The sequence below is a fragment of the Lynx rufus genome, unplaced genomic scaffold (genome assembly GCF_022079265.1).
Source record: "Lynx rufus isolate CCGP_SWC_20201006 ecotype Redwood Valley unplaced genomic scaffold, mLynRuf1.p SCAF_4, whole genome shotgun sequence".
In the NCBI taxonomy this organism is placed as follows: domain Eukaryota; kingdom Metazoa; phylum Chordata; class Mammalia; order Carnivora; family Felidae; genus Lynx; species Lynx rufus.
This window is the reverse complement of record NW_025814856.1, coordinates 19658131-19681945: the sequence shown is the minus strand read 5'-3', so window position 1 is coordinate 19681945 and position 23815 is coordinate 19658131. Positions and strand designations below refer to the sequence as shown.

Sequence of the window (23815 nt, the reverse complement as noted above, 5' to 3'; positions counted from 1 at the left end):
CATTCTTGAAAACCTGTACTCTGCAGAGTCTTATGCCAAAAATAAAGTTTATGGGAAAAATGGGTTAGGGCAGACAGTAGAAAACTTAAAGCAACTTTGTAATCTGAGCCCTAACTCCGTAATTGGCAAGCAGCTCAGAATGGACAGAAGCTATCATACATAATAAAAGGAAAATGTATCGTATTAAGAACAGGTCAGGTAAGGGCTCCTGCTAAGGTGAGCATGGGAAGTGGTATGACTGGCTGTGGGTCTTGGGGTGTACCACTTTGGGGAGAAAGCCTGAGATGCAGCCACTTGTTTTTAACTTTCTTCATATATAGCAGAAAGGGTTCCTGATGCCATTGTGGCAGCCAGGCTGAGGGTTTTTCTCCTTTCTGCTAAAGGTTTTAATTTATTCCTGCTATTTTTGCTCCCCTTAACCCAGGAAAAATTGCACATGACCCTGGTAACTTCCACATAATACTGACCTCATTCCCCTGTTTAACAACTGCATATGAAGTATTGTATCATGAAGCTATATTGTAGTAGAACTGATTGTATTTTATTCAAAAAGTTACTTGTCCTTTAATAAAATGGTACAGTAGTTTCAGGTGGAACAAAATGAATCGAAGTCTAAATTTTGACTCTGGAACAATCATTGAATTTGGCTGTTAGTTTTTTGAAGAACAATATAAAATGTTTTGTATTTCTCCCCAATAGGTATCAGCATTATTTTGGGAGTGGCTGAGGGTGAGTTCTTTATCCATGATGCTGAAATTCAGAAGTCAGCACTTCAGATTATCATCAATTGTGTTTGTGGCCCGGATAACCGAATTTCCAGTATTGGCAAGTTTATCTCTGGAACTCCTCGGAGAAAGCTGCCTCAGACTCCGAAAAGTAGCGAGCACACCCTGGCCAAGATGTGGAATGTGGTTCAGTCCAACAATGGCATCAAGGTGCTCCTGTCCTTATTATCCATCAAGATGCCCATCACTGATGCAGACCAGATAAGGGCTCTGGCCTGCAAGGCCCTAGTGGGCCTTTCTCGCAGTAGCACTGTCCGGCAGATCATCAGCAAACTGCCCCTTTTCAGCAGCTGCCAGATCCAGCAGTTGATGAAGGAGCCTGTGCTGCAGGACAAGCGCAGTGACCATGTCAAGTTCTGCAAGTATGCTGCTGAGCTCATTGAACGAGTGTCAGGAAAGCCTCTTCTCATTGGCACTGATGTGTCTCTGGCACGACTGCAAAAAGCAGATGTTGTTGCCCAGTCAAGGATTTCCTTCCCTGAGAAAGAGCTGCTTCTGTTGATACGTAACCATCTCATTTCTAAAGGGCTTGGGGAGACAGCAACCGTGCTGACGAAAGAGGCTGACTTGCCCATGACTGCCGCTTCTCATTCTTCTGCCTTCACCCCAGTCACTGCTGCTGCTTCTCCTGTCTCTCTTCCCCGAACACCTCGCATCGCCAATGGCATTGCAACTCGACTGGGCAGCCATGCTTCTGTGGGTGCCACTGCCCCTCCTGCCCCCACTGCCCATCCTCAGCCACGGGCCCCCCAAGGTTCACTAGCCTTGCCTGGCCCATCTTATGCAGGCAATTCCCCCTTGATTGGTAGGATCAGTTTTATCAGAGAGAGGCCATCACCCTGCAATGGCAGGAAAATCAGAGTGTTGCGGCAGAAGTCGGACCATGGCGCCTATAGCCAAAGCCCAGCCATAAAAAAGCAGTTGGACAGACATCTTCCTTCCCCACCTACGCTGGACAGTATCATCACAGAATATCTTAGAGAGCAGCATGCTCGCTGCAAGAACCCAGTTGCCACCTGCCCACCTTTCTCCCTCTTTACTCCTCATCAGTGTCCTGAGCCAAAACAGAGGCGGCAAGCGCCAATAAACTTTACCTCAAGGCTAAACCGCAGGGCATCATTTCCAAAGTATGGAGGGGTGGATGGCGGATGCTTTGATAGGCACCTTATCTTTAGCAGGTAAGGAGAGGCCACCTCACTACCTGGGAATTGGAATGATTCTTCTATTTAAATCAAAGTGTGATGATTCCAGAAAGCTGGACTATTTGTTGGTCTGAAATACCAGTGATTGTCACTTTGTGTAAATACATGAGTAATGTGACTGTACCCCCTTTTGTCAACCAGGGGTTCCTTATGTGATTGTTATTGTTAGGATATTATTAGGATAAGGATACTCTGTGTTCTTGTTACAACTAGTGTGTTTTCTAGAACTCATGCAACATTCTGTTCCTAACTAGACTCCCAAACTTGTTTTTGTGATGGTCCAGTTGTTTCCTGTTCTGATTCTTTACAAATCTCACATAAAGATGAGGGGATCACAAGTTTTAAATATGAGGACTTTTGTTATTGTTAAAACTTGGAAGTGGAGGTCCTTTTCTCTCACTTAAAATGAAAAGGAAGCACTGAAGGTCACTATGATATTTTGGGAGAACCCATTTGAAACATAAATGCTCTTTTTTTTTTTTTTTTTTTTTTTTTTTAATTTTTCTTTCATCCTTTTAGCAAAGTTTTCTTTTTTTGGAGTCCTTGTGCGTTGTCTCTGATTTTTCTTTTTTCTTTTTCTTTTTTTTTTTTTTTTTTGCTTAGGTTCCGTCCTATTTCAGTGTTCAGGGAAGCCAATGAGGATGAGAGTGGTTTCACTTGCTGTGCATTCTCAGCACGGGAGCGGTTCCTGATGCTTGGCACCTGCACTGGGCAGTTGAAGCTCTATAATGTGTTTAGTGGACAAGAGGAGGCCAGCTATAACTGTCACAACTCGGCTATCACACATCTTGAACCTTCCAGGGTAAGAGTCCCTTCCTAGGTGGTTCTCATTCATTCTTCTTTGATGATTTGGGAACTATGGGCTTGTGGGCTGGCTGTTAATTTGTACATAAACTTTTATTGGAACATAGCCATGCCTATCTGTTTATGTGTGGTCTGTGGCTGCTTCTGTGCTACAATGGTAGAGTTGAGTAGTTGTGACACAGACCATATGACTTACAAAGCCTAATGTGTTTACTGTTCGGCTCTTTAAGTAAAAAAAAGCTTGCCAACCTTCTTTTAAGAGTTGTATGTGTATGTGTGTGTGAACCTTTCTTTTTTAATTTGCCTCAGATGGAAACTATGATCACAGAAGTTTTCTTTTTGTGTCAGAAATAAATCTCAAAGTACTGTGAGTTTTTAGGAAAAAAGCATTATATGGTTCTAGTGGGTCATGGTTTATTAGTATTATTCTGTGGATGGAATTGACACCTTTATTTCTAAAAGTTAGGACTGTTAAGATGACAAGGATAGTTTTCCTGATACTAGAGTAAAGGAGACTCAGCCTTTATTGGGCTTTCTTTTTTTTTAAAGTATTTAAAAAAAATTTTTTTTTTAATGTTTATTTATCTTGAGAGAGAGAGACACACACACACAGAGTGTGAGCCGGGGAGGGGCAGAGAGAGAGAGGGAGACACAGAATCCAAAGCAGGCTCCAGGGGCTTGAACCCACGAACTGCGAAGTCATGACCTGAGCCGCAGTCGGAAGCTTAACCGACTGAGCCACCCAGGGGCCCCTTAATGGGCTTTCTTTTTGAAAAAATCCTAAGAGTTGTTAGCTAAGAAAGTCTAAGAAATGTTTTCACTTGACTGATATTTCAGGTGAGGGAGACTGAGATATATGGCCAAATGTTAAGAAAGGTGGAACCATCTTTGACATCTTTCCAAGTTTTTTTCTTCCCCTACCCTTGGAACTATTGTATTTTTTGTTACTAGCTCAGGAGGAGTTAGTCTTTTCTTAAATTTAGGTATTTTTTTAGGACATTGCATGTGCACATACTTAAATCCCAGCAGTTTCGAACACTTCTTGGTTCTTCGTAGTTTTTCTATTTTCTATATAATACAATAATAATTTTTGAGCTTGTATGTTAAAATGCTACAGGCAGACAGCATTTATATAAGCATGTGACTACCCACCTTGGGCCTCCTTCTTCTTTTAGGATGGGTCCTTGCTGCTGACATCTGCTACTTGGAGCCAGCCTCTGTCTGCACTTTGGGGAATGAAATCAGTATTTGATATGAAGTATGTATGTATTTTTTATAACCCAACTCTTTCTGTTCTACAATTTACCTAATTTATATTTCCCTTCATCCGATTCTTCAACTTTGAAGCCTTTTGGGAAAAGACGAATGCTGTGAGTTATTGCTAACTTCTCTCTTCCTTGTCTGTCGCTCATGTTTAATAAGGTTTTATCCTTAATTCTGAGATATTCTTACCAAGTATTCTTACCAGTCCCATCACACAGCTGACCCTTTACTAATCCAAAATGGCACATCTGTGTAATTTCTCATGTTCACATATGGTAGTTGTACTCTTTGCTGGAGTATGTTCAAAGACGTGTGGCTTGTTATCCATTTTTTTTTTAACAAAGTAATTCCTGCTAACTAATTAATTCTTTTGGATCTGCTTGGTTAAACTGATGGAGGGATTTTTTTTTTTTTTAAACCTTAAGTATACAGTTTTTCCTCTTTGGTTGCTGAGAATCCTCAGATGAGTATAGTCAGGCAGGAGGCTGAGAATCATGTTTATTTTCAGTCGGCTCAGTGACTGTTTCCTGAAGGTGTATCATTTAAGTACTTTTGTTGTTTGTCTGTAGGCATTCCTTCACAGAAGATCACTATGTTGAGTTCAGTAAGCACTCTCAGGATCGAGTCATAGGTACAAAAGGAGACATTGCCCACGTAAGTACTTAAGAATCCACTGCTTTCAAACTGATTATGCCCATTTGTTTGTAATGAAAACTTCTGGACTGAAGGGCAGTCCTAAGGGCAGCAAGAAATTACTTAGTGATATTCTTTCCAGATAAAATCTAGAAGTGTAGTAAAGTAGTTATAAGCCATGTGGGACCAAACGTGAACTAATCCGACAACTTAAGAAAGGTATGATTAGCACAGCAGTTATTTTCAAATACTTACTAAGTTTTAGATGAAATATAAGTCCCTGCCTTTATGAAGCCTCACTGGGGAGACAAATAGAGAAGCAAATATATGGTATGTCAGGTGATAAGTGCTGCCAAGGAAAAGAAAGCAGGGTAAAAGTTAGGAAGTGCTTGATGGTGCTGTGAGGGACTTCTCTTTTATCTAGGATGGTCAGTATCACTGATAGGGTGATGTTTAAGGAGTGTTTTTTTTTTTTTAATTTTTTATTTTTATTAAAAAATTTTTTTTTTTTTTTTTTAACATTTATTCATCTTTGGGAGACAGAGACAGAGCATGAGCGGGGAAGGGACAGAGAGAGGGAGACACAGAATCCGAAACAGGCTCAAGGCTCTGAGCTTTCAGCACAGAGCCCGACGCGGGGCTTGAACTCACAAACTGTGAGATCATGACCTGAGCCGAAGTTGGAGGCTCAACCGACTGAGCCACCCAGGTGCCCCCCCCTTTTTTTTTTTTAATTTTTGAGAGTGCACATGCACAAGCAGGGGAGGGCAAAGAGAGGGGACAGAAGATCTGAACTGGGCTCCGTGCTGACAGCAGAGAGCCCAGTGCAGGGCTCAAACTCACGTACTGTGAGATCATGACCTGAGCCGAAGTTGGATGCTTAACTGACTGAGCCACCCAGGCACCCCAGGAACCTTTCCCTTTGAAGGAAGTGTCATGCAGATATCTGGGGGGAAAAGTGTTTTAAGACCGAGGGAAAAGCCCTTTGGAGGTGGGAGAGGGAAGACGGGTAAGAGCTCAGCTCAGTGTTGTGGGGGAATGGGTGATGCATATCATAGTAGCATCTTATATATAGGGTGTTGTTAGGACCTTTGGCTTCTCTGAGTGAGATGCAGGCACTGGAGGCTGAGCAGAGGACACATGATGGGATGTAAAGTTCCTAAAGTGTGAGTCTGGTTTCTGTGAGAGAAGCAAGAGCAGGCTTTCCAGTTAGGAGTGTGTCGGGCCAGCTCACATGTGAGGACTGTAGTGGGGCTGGGCCCAGGAGGGCATGGTACAGGTGATGAGAAGTGATACAGCCGGGCTCTGGGTTTTTGGACACAGGAAGTTTGTTATTAGACATTCAGGTAGGGAATGGGTAGTTGAATATACAAAACGGGAGTTCAGAAGAGAGGTCTGGGATAGGGGATATAAATATAGGAGTTATTCACGGGTTGATAAAGCCATGAGACTAGATGAAATCGTTAAGGAGGCTAGAGAAGAGAACTGAGGGGACAGAGTCCTGGCCTATGCCAATATTTCGAATTTGCCATGTGAGGGAGGGACTTGAGAAGGAGACCAAAAATAATGGGCAGCAGGAGACCTCAGGAAAAAGATGTGCCCCAGAAGGCAAGGGGGAAGATCCTTTGAAGGAAGAATTGATCAACTGGTCAGAAACTGTTAATGAGTTCATAAGATGAGAATTGAGAATTACCTTTGATTTAACAATATGGATCTTCTTGTTAACCTCGTCAGGAGCTAGTTCTGTGCACTGGGGTGAAAATCTGTTCTCATGAGAGAACAGGAAAGTGGAGACACTGAGTAGAGACAAGTTTTCTGAAGTGTTTAAACAGAAAAGTGGGGTGTAATAGCTTGAGGGTAATGGTGGGGATATGGGGTTGTGAAGGGAGGGTTTCTCAAACTTTTCATTTGAAAATGTTAAAATATGTAGAGAAATTGAAAGAATAGTACATACACCTATTACCTGGATTCATCAGTTTAATATTGCACCATATGTTCTTCCTGTGTTAATATGTATGTATTTCTGAATCATTTGAAAGTAAGTTGCAAACACATTTTATTTCTGAGTCTTACAGCATGCATATTTTAGCAGTAAGGATATTTTACTACATAATTATACTCTTATCAAATATAAGAAAATCTATAGTAATTCCCAAGTATCATCTAATATCCATTCCATACTCAGTTTTCCCTATTGTTCCTGATGTGTTTGGTTTCAAATGCTTTTTGTTTTTTGTTTTTTGTTTTTTGTTTTTTGAACCAGGATCCAGCCAAGATTCACATATTGCATTGGTTGTTATGTCTTACTAATGTTTTAAAGCCAAGAACCATTTCTCCAGTTTTCATGACATTGACTTTTGAAGAGACCAGGCTAGTTGTCTTGTCTCATGATCTTGATTTGATTGTTTTCTTGTGTCTCCTTATTGTTCCTATATTAAAGGAGGATTCTTTTTTTTTTTCTTAAAGATTGGAAATACTACAGCATGTTTGTAAGGTGATGGGAAAGATCTGGTCTCTGTATGGGTTGCACATTGTACATTTGGAACTTTTACTATTGTAGGGCTAAAATATGTGTATTGGGAGATTTTTAAGGAGAAAGGGGTATGTCATTGATGCCTTTCTTCAAAAAGTGGCTCTTTAATAGTATTCTATGGTTAATCATTGGTCTATCCATATGAATTTAATTTCTCAGTTTCTATTATAGAAACATTTTCTGTTTCTTGAAAGGGGGAGGGGTAGAAGAGGGTTTTCTTATCCTTATTGCCATCTCTCTTTTCATTTTCTTGTGGGAAAGAGACTTTTCAAACCTTGAATGGGAACCAAAGCACTTAAACATTGCTTGGATGGGTGTACTCTTCATACTTTCCAGGTATTCTACAGTATTAGGGCTTTTGTGATTTTGTTGGGATTTGGAAAGCATGGAGAGATATTTTACACAGCTTCTCTTCGAATTGTTAGTGGATGGATTGGTCTGATTTTTCTCTTCCCACCCCTTCTTCTCTAAAGATTTATGATATTCAGACTGGCAACAAGCTGTTGACTCTGTTTAACCCAGATCTTGCCAACAACTACAAGAGGAACTGTGCCACCTTTAATCCTACAGATGATCTTGTCTTAAATGATGGCGTCCTCTGGGATGTCCGCTCTGCACAAGCCATCCACAAGTTTGACAAGTTCAACATGAACATCAGTGGCGTTTTCCATCCAAATGGGCTGGAGGTCATCATTAATACTGAGATTGTATCCTTTACACCCATGTCTTATTTTCCGTTTGTTATCTAGTTTGTGATGCAGAAATAATTTATCTTTCTACCAACACCCTGTTAAAGTATCCACACAGGTAATAATTTGGTGCCTCTCTTTTGATTTGAAGTGTTAGTTAATCTCCAATGGTTGGTAATTACCAGTGAACTTTCATTAGCATGTTTTTTTTTGTATTGAGAAGAGTGACCACCAGATTCTTACCTTTTGCTTCTCCAGGTATTAAATTGACTTTTATATCTTCAGAAGGATTTTACTTTTGCATTGCAGAAATCACAAGTGTAAAGTGAATTGATGCTGTTGAGATGAAGGGAGTTCGTGTAGTTTTCATGTATATGAGGATACCATAGGAGATTTTCAAGGATGTTACTTGATAATAAGCATTTTATATGCTTTTGTTTACTTTGAAAGCATTTTTACTTTACTTTTATTTATTTATTTACTTTTTAAATTTTTTCATGTTTTTATGTATATATATATATATTTTTTTTTTTCAACGTTTTTTATTTATTTTTGGGACAGAGAGAGACAGAGCATGAACGGGGGAGGGGCAGAGAGAGAGGGAGACACAGAATCGGAAACAGGCTCCAGGCTCTGAGCCATCAGCCCAGAGCCTGACGCGGGGCTCGAACTCACGGACCGCGAGATCGTGACCTGGCTGAAGTCGGACGCCCAACCGACTGCGCCACCCAGGCGCCCCATGTATATATTTTTTTGAGAGAGAGAGAGAGCGTGAGTAGGGGAGGGGCAGAGGAGAGGGAGACCCAGAATCTGAGACAGGCTCCACGCCCTGAGTTGTCAGCACAGAACCTGATGCAGGGCTCGAACTCATGAACTGCAAGATCGTGACCTGAGCTGAAGTCGGATGCTTAACCAACTGAGCCTCCTAGGTGCCTCTTTACTTTACCTTTAAAGCATTACCTTTAAAGCATTCATATCTCAACAGGAGAGGAAAAAAGAGATATTTTGGAATTTCTTCTGAGTTTACATAAGAAATTTTGTATAAAATAGTTATCCTTGACCACTTCCCTCCTAGTGGGATCTTCGCACTTTCCATCTTTTACACACAGTTCCTGCTCTGGATCAGTGTCGTGTTGTGTTCAACCACACGGGGACAGTGATGTATGGAGGTAATAAACTTTTTACTTCTCTATATTATTCTTTTTCTCCCTTCTCTCCCCTCTCCCCTTTTGGTTTGGAAATATCTCTCAAATATGAATTGGAAAGCATTTGAAGGTTGTAACATAAAAGATAAAATGATAGCACAAATGGTGACAAAGTTTATTGATGAAAATAGTGTTGATTTAGGGTGAAGATAACAAGTACATCTTGTACAGAAAGACATTTCATGCATTAATTTCCCATCTATATCCTTACGAACTTGTTGCATTTGTGCTTTTATGATGTTGCTGGCCTTTAGCTATAACACTTGTTGGGAGCTAGATGAAAGGTTGAGGATACTGTTCGGGGGTATGCTAGTAGGATACGTTGAAAGGAACTAATTAGATAGAATGAATTTACTACAGAGAAACTCACTGAAGTCTTGATTGTCCATTAATATTTTCTGCACTTGTGAATAGGGGATGTTTCTGATTTCTAAAAGTATTTTGCTCCTTGGCCCCCTTTCCCCCTTCCTCCCAATTAGCTATGTTGCAGGCAGATGATGAGGATGACTTAATGGAAGAGAGGATGAAAAGCCCTTTTGGATCATCCTTCCGAACATTTAATGCAACTGACTACAAACCTATAGGTAAGCTTGAAGGGGCAGACATTGTTCGTTCTGTCATGTTTTGGTTTTCCATATTTAAGATCATCCTTTTCTGTAATTCTTCATTGAAAAGCCAAGAGGTTATGGAACTATTTAGGAGCAATCACCTTGAAATTCCTTTAGAGGAAAAACTGGTTTTAAGGTCAGAGCAGTAGTCCAATCCTGAGTCTTGACACATTTTGTTTTCCAGCAACCATTGATGTGAAACGGAACATCTTTGACCTGTGTACAGACACCAAAGACTGCTATCTTGCTGTCATTGAGGTAAAGGGAGCTAGCAGAAACCCTGCTGTTTTGTTTTGATCTTTAGGATCATTTTCAAGTTATACTACAGGCATTTTGTCTGATCTAAGATGTGTTCTAAAGTTGATGCATTTCCAAAAGTAGATTATTGATAACCTACTTGCTTGATGGAGAGATCTACATTGTAAGAGAAATAATAAGAAAATTCCAGTATAAAACAACATGGACAGTCCCATCTTCTAATATCTTGGAGTCACTGTGCTCCCTTTCTGAGAGGAGTCTGGATCTTGACAGAGCAAGACAGGTTCATTCTGAGGATGCTCTCTTTTGCTTAATATTGCTTGCCCTGCCAAAGCCTTCTTATCCTGTTTTCTTTCCCTTTCTGTGGCCTGCGTATAACATTTTCAGAGTTAGTTCAAGAATTTTGGGTATCAGAAACTTTGACGGTTACAGGGTCAAGGTGCATGGGTGCGAGTTATAACTGAGATGTAGATGTGGGCCTTCTGAAAACTAACTGCTCTTCGTGGACTGGGTGTTTTATTTTCAGAACCAAGGCAGCATGGATGCTCTGAACATGGACACGGTATGCAGGCTGTATGAAGTGGGCAGGCAACGTTTGGCAGAGGATGAGGATGAAGAGGAGGACCAGGTCAGTGGTCTTTGAGATTTCTTGTTGCTGTACTTTATAGAGGTTATGGTCTTCTGGTTTTTGCTGTAAGGATTTTTTTAATATCAGCTTTTGTTACCTGTTGGCATATTCTGCAGGCTTGTTGTCACTAAAATCACTAACTAAAACTTTGAAGAAAGTAGATTTTTGTTATTATAAAACTTTAACCCCAGTTCCTGACAGTTCTGTGAGTTCCGTTTATAGATTAATTTGGATGTTAGCAATCTCTGATACTGTTTTAGAGATTTCTTTGAACTCACTTTCAGGACTAGTGCTTTGTGTGGCTTTAGGATGAGCAGCCCCCATATTTCCAATGTCAATACAAAACAGAAAAATCAATCTGCTGAGATGGGTCACAGAAATGGCTTAAGCTTTATAAAGTTGTGGTTTGCATTTTCTCAGTTTTATAGCATAGTCTTTTTTCACAGTAATGGATTGGAGCTTATAAGTAGAGAGAAGATTTTGATGCTTTTGGAAATTAAGCATTTATAAAATGTGGGTAGGTAGTATGTCTCACAGAATATTAGTTTGCTTTTTTTCATAGGGGATTTTAAGTTACGGTCATATTATGCTGGGTGTTTGCCTATGTGGTGTGTCTGTATCAGTTGTGAAGAATTTCTTAAACTTCTGACTTTCAGCAGATCTTTCCTGTCAAGTGGGCTCATACTACATTCTCTATTCATAAAGCTCCTATAAACATTGATGTGCAGGCTTTTGTATTTGGGTAAATACTAAGGAGTTCAGTTGGTAGATTGTATGGGAAGAGTATGTTTAATTTCATCAGAAACTGACAAACCCTCTAGCAAAGGAGCTATACCATTTTGCATTTTCATCATCAGCAAATGAGAATTCTTATTGTTCCACATCCTTACCAGCATTTGGTGTTGTCAGTATTTCGGATTTTGGCCATTTTAATAGGTATGTAGTAGTATATATCACTATTTAATTAATTAAAAAATTAGTAGATGTTCCTTTAGTTGAACAATCTCTCCACACAATCAAAATGTGTGGTTTGATTTTTTTTGAGTAGAAAAGAATCAAGATCTTGAAGTTTTATGAGCCTGCTACAAATGTTTTCTGAAAATTATTTAACTGAACCTCCTGACACCCTTACTGATGCCTGGTACCAGACCAAAAGGAAGGAGACTTTCTCCACAGTCTGTTTTGGGCCCCTTCCCCACTTTAGGGAGTTCCTTCTTTTTCCTTTTTTAATCTTTATTTACTTATTTTGAGAATGGGTAAGTATGAACGGGGGTGGGGCAGAGAGAGAGGGAGAGAGAGAATCCCAAGCAGGATCCACACTGTCAGCACAGAGCCTGATGACCCAGGGCTCCATCCAATCCTATGAGCTGGCAGGTCATGACCTGAGTGGAAATCAAGAATTGGATGCTTAACTTACTGAGCCACCCAGGCACACCTCAGGGAGATTCTAAGTGGAAGGCTTTCTCAGTCTTATTTTAATTTGCATTTTCCTGATGACTTATGATGTGAAGCATCATTTCCATATTTGCCATTTGTAGATTTTCTTTGGTGAGGTGTCAAAGTCATTGGCCTATTTTTAAATTGGGTTTCTTGTGTTTTTATTGAGTTGTAAGAGTTTTTTTGAATGTTTTGGCTGATAGTGCTTTCTCTGATAGGTCATTTGCAAATATTTCCTCTTAGTTTATAGCTTGTTGTCTCATTCTCTTGACACTGTCACAGAGCAGAAGTTTTTGTCTTAATAAAGTCCATCTTATCAAGTATTTCTTTTGTGAATTGTGACTTTGAGGTTGCATCTAAAAAATTATCTTTAAATTCAAGGTCATGTAGATTTTCTCCTGTTATTTTCTAGGAGTTTTATAGGTAGTTGTGCATTTCACACTTAGGTCTGTGATTCTTTTTGAGTTAATTTTTGTAAAGAGTGTAAGACCTGTGTTTAGATGAATTTTTTTGCTTATAGACGCCCAGTTTAAATACCCGTTGTATTGCCTGTGCTCCTTTGTCCAAGATCAGTTGACTATCTTTATGTGGATCTATTTCTGGGCTCTCTACTGTGTTCCGCTGATCTATTTGTATATTTTCTCCAATACTATACTGTCTTGATTACTGTTACTTTATAGTAAGTTTTGAAGTTGTGTTGTGCCAGTCCTCCAACTCTGTTCATCTTCAATATGGTGTTGACTATTCTGGATTGTTTGCTTCTCCATATAAACTTTTGAATCCATTTGTTGGTATCTACAACATAACTTGCTGGGATTTTGAAGGGAGTGCATTGAGTTTATATGTATAGATCAGGTTAGGAAGATCTGACATCTTGACAATATTGAGTCTTCCTATCCATGAACATGGACTCTCTTCATTTCTTTAATTCTTTGATTTCTTTCGTCAGAGTTACATAGTTTTCCTCATACAGATATTGTACATATTTTGTTAGGTTTACCTAATACCTGATGGATTACCTAAGTATTTCATTTTGAGAGGTGGGGCTAATATAAGTGATATTGTGTTTTTAATTTTAGTTTCCATTTGTTCATTGCTGGTGTACAGGAAAACTGTTACATAGGAAAGACTGAATTAACCTTGTATCCTGCAACCCTGCTATAATTGTTTAATCCAGTTTTAATTGTCATTTCTTTGGGATTTTCTGCAAAGACAATCATTATTTGCAAACAAAGACAGTTTTATTTCTGTAAAATGTACCCTTTTATTTCCTGTTGTCTGATAAGTAGGACTTTTAGTATGATTTTGAAAATCAGTGATCTTGATCCTGATCTTAGGAAAGTTTTGAATTTTTCATTATAAAGTATGGTGTTAGCTGTGTTTTTTTAATTTTTTTAAAGTTTATTTATTTATTTTGAAAGAGAGCAAGCACAGGCGGGGAGGGGCAGAGAAAGAGGGAGAGACAGAGCCCCAAGCAGGCTCCGTGCCATCAGCACAGAGGCTGACGTGTGGCTCGAACTCATGAACTATGAGATCATGACCTGATCCGAGATCAAGAGTTGGAAGCTTAACTGACAGTGCCACCCAGGCGCCCAAGCTGTGTTTTTTTTTCATAGATGTTCTTTATCTGGTTGAAAAAGTTACTCTCCATTCCCATCTTACTCAAGAGTTTTTAGTTACGGGTGTTGGGTTTTGTTAGTCTTTTTTTGAATCTGTTGATAAAATCTTATTTCTTTAGCCTATTGAAGTAGTGAATTACATTAATTAGATTTTAAAATGTGAACCAGCCTTGCATAGCTGTAGTACGTCCTATTTGGTTGTGCTTTTATAATTCTTTGTATATAGTGTGTGATATGATTTGCTAATATTGTGTTGAGGATTTTTATGTCTGTGGTCATGAGACATGTTGGATTGTAGTTTTAATTTCTTGTGCAGTAGTACCACTCCCCCCCCCCCCCCCCCCCCGTACTTTTGCTTTCCGTGGTTTCACTTTCCATGGTTTCAGATACCTGAAGTCAACTCCAGTCTGGAAACAGATGGTCCTTATTTATTTATTTATTTATTTATTTATTATATTAACATTTATTATTATTATTTTTAATTTTTTTAGCGTTTATTTATTTTTGAGACAGAGACAGAGCATGAACGGGGGAGGGGCAGAGAGAGAGGGAGACACAGAATTGGAAGCAGGCTCCAGGCTCCCAGCCATCAGCCCAGAGCCCGACGCGGGGCTCGAACTCATGGACCGCGAGATCGTGACCTGAGTCAAAGTCGGACGCTTAACCGACTGAGCCACCCAGGCGCCCCATTAACATTTATTTTAATGTTTATTTATTTTTGAGAGAGACAGAGACAGAATGCAAGTGGGTTAGGGGCAGAGAGAGAGGGAGACACAGACTCCAAAGCAGGCTCTAGGCTCAGAGCTGTCAGCACAGAGCCCGACGCGGGGCTTGAACTCACAAGCTGTGAGATCATGACCTGAGCTGAAGTCAGACGCTCAACTGACTGAGCCACCAGGCGCCCCATATTTAAAATTTTTTTAATGTTTGTTTGTTTATTTTAGAGACAGCACAAGTGGGAAAAGGCAGAGAGAGGGAGATGCAGAATCTGAAGCAGGCTCCAGGCTCTGAGCTGTCAGCACAGTGGGGCTCCAACCCACAAGCTGTGAGATCATGACCTGAGCCGAAGTTGTACGCTCAACCGACTGAGCCACACAGGCACCCCATTTTTTTTAATTAAAAAAAAAAATTTTTTTTTTAATGTTTGTTTATTTTTGAGAGAGAGTGACAGAGTAGTGGGGGAGGGGCAGAGAGAGAGAGGAAGATGCAGGATCTGAAGCAGGCTCCAGGCTCTGAACTGTTAGCACAGAACCCAAAACCGAGAGATCATGACCTGAGCCTAAGTCGGACGCTTAACCTACTGAGCCACCCAGGTGCCTCCAGATGGTCCTCTTTCTGATGTATGGTCAGAAGGTCAGTAGTAGCCTACATCATAGTGCCTATGTCATTCACCTCACTTCATCTTATTATGTAGGCTTTTTGTCATCTCACATCACCACAAGAAGGGTGAGTACAGTACAATAAGATTTTGAGAGAGAAAGACCATATTCATAAAAGTTATTGTTAATCTCTTACTGTGCCTAATAAATTAAATTTTATCATAGGCGTACATGTATAGGAAAAAATACAGGGTTTGGTGCTATCCTCAGTTTCAGGCATCCACTGTGGGTTGGGGGGAGTGGTCTTAGAACCCATCCCTGTTGGATAAGGAGAGGGGGACTACTGCAATGTCCTTGGTGTTGCTGTTAGTGTAATGCTGGCCTCATATAATGAGTCAGGAAGTATTTTATCTGCTTCTGTCTTCTAGAAGAGATATTAAAAAATTGATGTAATTTTTTATGTTTAGTAGAAGTCAGCAGCAAACCCATCTGGGCCTGGTGCTTTCTGTTTTGGAAAGTTATTAATTACTGAATCAGTTTCTTTAATAGCTAAAGCCCTACTGAGATTGTCACATTCTTGTGTGCATTTTGGCAAATGGTGTTGTCTTTCAAGGAATTGGTCTGTTTCATCTAGGTTATCAAATTTGTGGGCATAGAGTTGTTCACAGAATTTTTAAAATACTTCTTTATTTTAGTAATCTTTATACCTAGTGTGGGGCTCAAACTTATGACCCTGAGATCAGAAGTCACATGCTTCTCCAACTGAGCCAGCCAGGTGCCCTGTTCATGGAATTTATCCTTTAAATGTCCATGGGATCTGTAATGATGTCTCCTCTTTCACTTCTGATATTAATTTGTGCCCTCTTTTTTTCTTAGCCTGCTAGAGGCTTATCAATTATCAATCTTTTTATTTTATTTCTTGAGGGAGAAAGTGAGTATGAGCAGGGGATGGGCAGAGAGAGAGGGAGAGAGAACCTCAAGCAGTCTCCGCGGTGTCAGCTTGGATCTTGTTATGGGGCTCTATCTCATGAACCATGAGATCATGGCCAGAGCAGAAATAAAGAGTTGGATGCTTAACCAACTGAGCCACCCCTATTATAGGGGCCCCAGGCACCCCTATTATATCTTTTTAAAGAGCAAGATTTTGATTGCATTGATTTTCTCTATTAATTTCCTGTTTCCAATTTCATTGATTTCTACTTTAATTTCTATTCCTACTTTTCTTCTGCTTACTTTGGATTTGATTTGCTCTTTTTTTTTTTTTTAAGTTTATATATTTATTTTGAGAGAGAGAGAGTGTGTGAGCAGGGGAGAGGCAGAGAGAGGGGGAGAGAGAATCTCAAGCAGGCTCTGCTGTCAGTGCAGACCCCTACATGGGGGCTCGATCTCAATGAACTATGACCTCATGACCTGAGCTGCAGTCAAGAACCAGACATCCAACCAACTGAGCCACCCAAGAGTTCCTTGATTTGCTCTTCTATTTCTAGTTCCCTAAGGTGGAAACTTAGCTGATTGATTTTAGGTCTGCCTTTCTAATAATTTGCATTCAGTGCTCTAAATTTCCCTCTATGCACTGCTTTCACTGTACCCCACAAAATTTTATGTGAGTTTTCATTTTCATTTAGTTCAAAGTATTTTCTGAGATTTCTTCTTTGAATCTTGCTATTTAGAAGTGTGTTGTTTAATCTCCAATATTTTGGGGCACCTGGGTGCTCAGTTAAACATCGGACTTTGGCTCAGGTCATGATCTCACGGTCCATGGGTTTGAGCCCCGCGTCAGGCTCTGTGCTGACAGCTCAGAGTCTGGAGACTGCTTTGGATTCTGTGTCTCCCTCTCTTTCTGTCCCTACCCTGCTCATGCTCTCTCTCTCTGTCTCAAAAGTAAATAAACATTAAAAAAATTTAATCTCTAAGTATTTTGGGGTTTTCTAGCTATATTTCTGTTATTGATTTTTAGTTTAATGCCATTGTGGTCTGAGAGCAAACATTATTATGATTTCTATTTTAAATTTGTTAAGGTGTGCTTTATGGCCCAGAATGTCGTCTATCTTGGTGAATGTTTCATGTGAGCTTGAGAAGAATGTGTATTCAGTTGTTGGACAAAGTAGTCTGTAGATGTCCATTATACTCAGTTTATTGATTGTATTGATCACTTCAACTGTGTCCTTACTGGTTTTCTGCCTGATGTATTTTTCCATTTCTGATAAAGGGGTATTGAAGTCTCCATTACAATAAGTAGATTCATTATTTTCTCCTTGCAGTTCTGTCAGTTTTTGCCTCGTGTATTTTGATGTTCTGTTAGGCACATATATATTAAGGATTATTATGTTTTCTTGGAGAATTGACCCCTTTATCATCACATAATGCCTTTCTTTATCACTAATAACTTTCCTTGGTCTGAAGTGTGCTTTGTCTAAAAGTAATACAGCTACCCTAGTTTTTTTAAATTCATGTTAGCATGGTATATCTTTTTCCCGCCATTTATTTTTAATCTATATGTGTCTTTATATTTAAAGTGGGTTTCTAGGGGACAACATGTAGCTGGGTTTTGTTTCTTGGTCCACATCAATAATGTCTTTTAATTGATGCATTTGGAATGAGACTCTAAGTGATTATTGATATAGTTGGCTTTGTATCTACTGTATTTCTTGCTGATTTCTATGTGTTGCCCTTGTTTTTTCTTCCTGTTTCTGTCTGCTACTCTTTTTCTGCTTTTTGTGATTTTAATGGAGCATTTTTCTAGGATTCCACTCCTTTGTTAGCCTATTAGTTCTATTTATTTATTTATTTTTACTTTTTTTAGTAGTTGCCCTAAAGGGTGCAATATATACATTTACAAGTAATCCAAGTCCACTTTCAAATGACACTCTATCTCTTTACAGGTAGTACAAGCACCTTATGGTAGAATAATCCTAGTTCCCATGTATTTCTCATATCTTATTGCTGTCCTTCATTTATATATAAGCATATGTACATATATATATAATAATACATAATCACACAAGTTATTGGTGTTGTTTGGATAAACTATTATTTTCAACAAAGATCAATTAAGAATGAGAAAATAAGGGACACCTGGGTGGCTCAGTCGGTTGAGCATCTGACTTTGGCTCAGGTCATGATCTCATTGTTCGTGGCTTCGAGCCCTGCATTGGGCTCTGTGCTGACAGCTCAGAGCCTGGAGCCTGCTTTGTCTTCTGTGTCTCCCTCGCTCTCTGCCCCTCTCCCGCTTGTGTTGTGTCTGTGTCTCTCTCTCAAAAATAAATAAACATGAAAAAAAAAAAGAATAAGAAAAATAAAATGTTTATTCTACCTTCATTTGTTCCTTCTCCTGTGCTTTTCTTCCTTTATATAGATTGGAGTTTCTGACCTTGATGATTATCCTTCTCTCTGAAGAATTTAACGTTTCTTGCTAGACAGGTCTACTGGCAACAAATTCCCTCAGGTTTTGTATTGTTTTGTCTGAATAAGTCTTTATTTCTCCACTTTTGAAGGATACTTTCACAGGACAGGGCTATGGAATTCTAGGTTAGTGGTTTTTGTCTCTCAGCATTTTAAGTATTTCACTTCCCTCTCTCCTTGCTTGTATGATTTCTGAGGAGATGTGAGATACAATTTTTATCTGTTTTCCTCTACAGGTAAGATGTTTTTTCCCCTTGGGCTTCTTTAAGGATTTTTTTTTTTTTAAATCTTTTTCTGTAATTTGAAAATGATGTGCCTAGGTATAAGTTTTTTGGGGGCATTTATCTTGCTCAGTTTTCTTAGAGCTTCCTGGATCTGTGGTGTGGTGTCTGACATTAATTTTGGTAAAATTTTCAGTCATCATTGCTTCAGATATTTCTTCTGTTCCTTTTTTTCTCTTCCTTCTAGAATTCCCATTATGTGTATGTTATTCCTTTTGTACTCATCCCTCAGTTCTTGGATATTTTGTTCTGTGTTTTTCAGTCTTTGTTCCTCTGCTTTTCTGTTTTGGTGGTATTTATTGAGATATCCTCAAGCTCAGAGATTTTTTACTTAGCTGTGTAGTCTACTAATAAAGCCCATCAAAGCCATTCTTCATTTCTACCACAGTGTTTCTGATTGATAGCATTTCTTTTTGGTTCTTTCTTTAAATTTCCCTGCTCTGCTCCCATTGCCTGTCTGTTCTTGCATGCTGTCCAGTTTATCCATTAGAGAGCCCCCTTAGCATCTTAATCATGGTTGTTTTATATTCTTGTTCTTACAACCCCTGCCATATCTAAGTCTGGTTCTGATGCTTGTTCTGTCTCTTCAAACTGTGTTTTTTTTTCCTTTTTAGTATGTCTTATAATTTTTTTCTTGATACCTGGATATCATGTGCTGGGTAAAAAGAACTGCTGTAAATTGGTCTTTAGTAATGTGGTAGCAAGGTGTGGGGCCAGGGAAGTGTTTTACAGTTCTTTTTTCTTTTTTACATTTATTTATTTTTGAGAGACAGAGACACAGCATAAGTGGGGGAGGGGCAGAGAGAGAGGGAGACACAGAATCAGAAGCAGACTCTAGGCCCTGAGCTGCCAGCACAGAGCCCGACGTGGGGCTCGAACCCACAAGCCGTGAGATCATGACCTGAGCTGAAGTCGGATGCTCAACCGACTGAGCCACCCAGGCTCCCTGAAGTGTTTTACAGTTCTATAAGTAGGTCTCAGTGTTTCAGTGAATCTATACTTGTGTACTGTGAACTTCACACATTTCTCAGTCTTTTCTATCCCCTTTGGGAGGGATCAGAGGGCTAGAGTGGCTGGAGTTGGATATTTCCCTTCCCCCAGGTCAGTTAGGCTCTGATAATGTCCCAGCAGGTTAGGCTTTGGTTAAATAGTTTCTCCTGAGGGGAGGTCTTGTTAAGAAGAACAGAATGCTGTGATGTATTTCAAAATGGTCCCCCTCCACCTCCCGTGGGAGGCCCAAGGGGATTTTTCTGATATTCACCGTGAGAACCTGGTCAACCCAAGGGGATTTTTCTCTGATATTCATCGTGAGAACCTGGTCAACCTCCGGGAGGTAAAACTCACAAAAGTGTGGGGGCCCTGATGACTCCGTCCCCCTGGAGTTTTTATCTCTCACATTTATCCTTAGAATTGTGTCTAGCAATTTGTCAGTTACAGTTCAGGTTTCCCTGCCTTGGCACTGGTTCCTGTGAAGGTTTATCCTTTTGGGTTTATGCTCTGACAAGTTGCTATTCTCTGTATTTTCTTGTTGGTGTCTCCAATTCTGGGGACAGTGGTGCCTCTCTGACCCCACCTCTGTCGAATTTAAGAGGAGTTGTTGATTTTTCAGTTTATTGAGCTTTTTACGTGTTAGGATTGGTGACTTTAAGCTTCTTATATGCCACACTGGAAACCAGAAGCAGTACCATAGTTTTTTGAATGCCATATTTATTAAAACGGATCGTTAGGCTCTGGAGTTGAAACCACTTCAACCAATGCAGCTAGGGATCCCTAGTGGGGAAGGAGATATCCGTTAATGCTTTCCAGCTGCATGGCTTGGAGGGTCCTCAGTGATTTCCTTGGTCATGGGTAAGAGGAGCCTGCAGTGTTTAAAGCTCACGTGAGTTCTGAGATGTGGGTAAAAGGGAGAGGTCTTCAGAAGGATACTTCAGAACTTTGATTTATTTGTGACACGGTCTTCATGTTTTCTTGAGTGCTGTACTATTTAACTTGTACCTGTTGGTAGTATTTCTTGGTAGCGGAGCTTGTAAGTGGTGTTAGAGCCTCCAAATGTCACATGGTTGCTTTAGGTTGGTTTCTTCTTTCTTTTTTAAAAATTTTATTTTTTTAAATTTACATCCAAATTAGCATATAGTGCAACAATAATTTCAGGAGTAGATTCCTTAATGCCTCTTACCCATTTAGCCCATCCCCCTCCCACAACCCTTCCAGTAATCCCCTGTTTGTTCTCCATATTTAAGAGTCTTTTATGTTTTGTCCCCCTTCCTGTTTTTGTATTATTTTGGTTTCCCTTCCCTTATGTTCATCTGTTTTGTCTCTCAAAGTGCTCATATGAGTGAAGTCATATGATATTTGTCTTTTGCTGACTAATTTTGCTTATCAGAATACCCTCCAGTTCCATCCACGTAGTTGCAAATGGCAGGATTTCATTCTTTTTGATTGCCGAGTAATACTCCATTGTGTGTGTGTGTGTGTGTGTGTGTGTGTGTGTGTGTGTGTGTGTGTGTAAACACACACACACACACACACACACACACACACACTACATCTTTTTTATCCATTCATCCATCAATGGACATTTGGGCTCTTTCCATACTTTGGCTATTGTTGATCGTGCTGCTGTGAACATTGGGATGTATGTGTCCCTTCGAAACAGCACACTGGTATCCCTTGGATAAATACCTAGTAGTGCAATTGCTGGGTCATAGGGTAGTTCTATTTTTAATTTTTTGAGGAACCTCCATACTGTTTTCCAGAGTGGCTGCACCAGCTTGCATTCCCACCAACAATGCAAAAGAGATCCTCTTTCTCTGCATTCTCGCCAACATGTGTTGCCTGAGTTGCTAATGTTAGCCATTCTGACAGGTATCAGGTAGTATCTCATTGTGGTTTTGATTTGTATTTCCCTGATGAGGAGTGATGTTGAACATTTTTTCATGTGTCAGTCGGCCACCTGGATGTCTTCTTTGGAGAAGTATCTATTCATGTCTTGTGCCCATTTCTTCACTGGATTATTTGTTATTTGGGTGTTGAGTTTGATAAGTCCTTTATAGATTTTGGTTAACCATTTATCTGATCTGTCCTTTGCAAATATCTTCTCCCATTCTGTCGGTTGCCTTTTAGTTTTGCTGATTGTTTCCTTCGTTGTGCAGAAGCTTTTTATTTTGATGAGGTCCCAGTAGTTCATTTATGCTTTTGTTTCCCTTGCCTCCGGAGATGTGTTGAGTAAGAAGTTGCTGCAGGCAAGATCAAAGAGGTTTTTTTCCTGCTTTCTCTTTGAGGATTTTGATGGCTTCCTGTCTTAAACTTAGGTCTTTCATCTGTTTTGAGTTTATTTTTGTGTATGGTGTAAGAAAGTGGTCCAGGTTCATTCTTCTGCATGTGACTGTCCAGTTTTCCCAACACCACTTGCTGAAGAGACTGTCTTTATTCCACTGGATATTCTTTCCTGCTTTGTCAAAGATTATTTGGCTGTATGTTTGTGGGTCCATTTCTGGGTTCTCTATTCTGTTCCACTGATCTGAGTGTCTGTTCTTGTACCAGTACCATACTGTCTTGATGATTAGTGCTTTTTAGTATAGCTTGAAGTCCGGGATTGTGATGCCTCCTGCTTTGGTTTTCTTTTTCAAGATTGCTTTGGCTATTTGGGGTCTTTTCTGGTTCCATACAAATTTTAGGATTATTCTAGCTCTGTGAAGAATGCTGGTGTTATTTTGATAGGGATTGCATTGAATATGTAGATTGCTTTGGGTAATATTGACATTTTAACAATACTTGTTTTTCCTATCCAGGAGCATGGAATCTTTTTCCATTTTTTTGTGTCTTCTTCAATTTCTTTCATAAGCTCTCTATAGTTTTCAGTGTATAGACTTTTCTCCTCTTTGGTTAGATTTATTCCTAGGTATTTTATGGTTTTTGGTGCAATTGTAAATGGGATCGATTCCTTGATTTCTTTCTGTTGCTTCATTGTTGGTGAGCCTTAGGTTGGTTTCTTTTTTTTTTTTTTTTTTTTTTTTTCCAACGTTTATTTTATTTTTGGGACAGAGAGAGACAGAGCATGAATGGGGGAGGGGCAGAGAGAGAGGGAGACACAGAATCGGAAACAGGCTCCAGGCTCTGAGCCATCAGCCCAGAGCCTGACGCGGGGCTCGAACTCACGGACCGTGAGATCGTGACCTGGCTGAAGTCGGACGCTTAACCAACTGCGCCACCCAGGCGCCCCTAGGTTGGTTTCTTAATAGAGTCTGTTCTTTTATTCTCATGGCCTGTTGTTACCTTAGACATCCCACTCCCTTAATGCATCATACTCTTTTTCCACTTACGTGTCATGAAACAAGATGTACTTCATCCTTGAATAGATAAAGAAGATGATGTTTTTGAGCTGTTTGTCAGTATATTACAGTGGTAAAGGTGGCTGCAGACCATCTTATCACTACCAGATATTAGTTGTGTCTCAAGCTTTTCGGATGTTACATGTTGTCCTGTAAACCTAAACCAAAAACTGGGCTTATTTGAAGTTACTTATCAACACCATTATTCCTACCCTCCAACATCCTTGCAGTTTATGAGGGAGTGGCAGTAATAATCTTGGTGACTGTCATCTGTGTCCAGTCCATGTGGCACCCATTATCTTTGAAGGAGAAGGTCAAGAAAAGAGAAGCTAGCATTGCCCTAGACACCTTTGGGTCTGGAGAGTTGCTATTCCCTCTGTTGGCCTCATTGCTCTGCAGACACGAAGTGATAAGAGGGGAATTTTTCATGGCTAGCTGTGAACAACTTAAGAGAAAGGACTTTTTCCTGTGCTTCTATTTAACTTTCCTTTTGAGAGGTTAAGGGAAAAAGGGATTAGAAAAGGGGTAGGTAGGGTAGTTGTTAGGACTTCTGATACTCAAATGCAGGAAGGATCAAACAGAGGCTTTCTTGTCATGGAAAACCAAGGTTGAGAGGGGCAGACTCCAGAGGGTCCTAACGAGTGGCCCTAAGGCCCAGTCTGTGGAAAAACCTAAAAGCCTTTAGCTGGGAGGAGACTAGGTGTCTGTGCAGGCAGTGTAGGTGAGTTAGCATTTCTTCTGTATTTCAAGGCTTGTTTCATTACATATTGACACCACTGTCCTTAAGGATTGTCTGGTGCATTTCATATTTAAAGGAC

The 23815-nt window shown here is 39.9% G+C and overlaps 1 protein-coding gene across 6 annotated transcripts in view; it reads left to right on the top strand.

The window, feature by feature from the left end:
* Positions 1–23815, top strand: part of DCAF1 (DDB1 and CUL4 associated factor 1) — an 83334-nt gene that overhangs the window by 47431 nt on the left and 12088 nt on the right. For all 6 annotated transcript variants that reach the window (XR_006965391.1, XR_006965390.1, XR_006965389.1 and 3 more), the window contains exons 14-22: positions 700–1963; positions 2591–2789; positions 3967–4049; positions 4624–4708; positions 7694–7927; positions 8985–9078; positions 9594–9698; positions 9907–9980; positions 10507–10608. Coding sequence is in view for 3 of the 6 variants with exons in the window: in XM_047097654.1 (XP_046953610.1) it covers positions 700–1963; positions 2591–2789; positions 3967–4049; positions 4624–4708; positions 7694–7927; positions 8985–9078; positions 9594–9698; positions 9907–9980; positions 10507–10608 (2240 nt within the window). In the remaining 3 variants the exon portion in view is untranslated. The remainder of the gene's footprint in view (positions 1–699; positions 1964–2590; positions 2790–3966; positions 4050–4623; positions 4709–7693; positions 7928–8984; positions 9079–9593; positions 9699–9906; positions 9981–10506; positions 10609–23815) is intronic.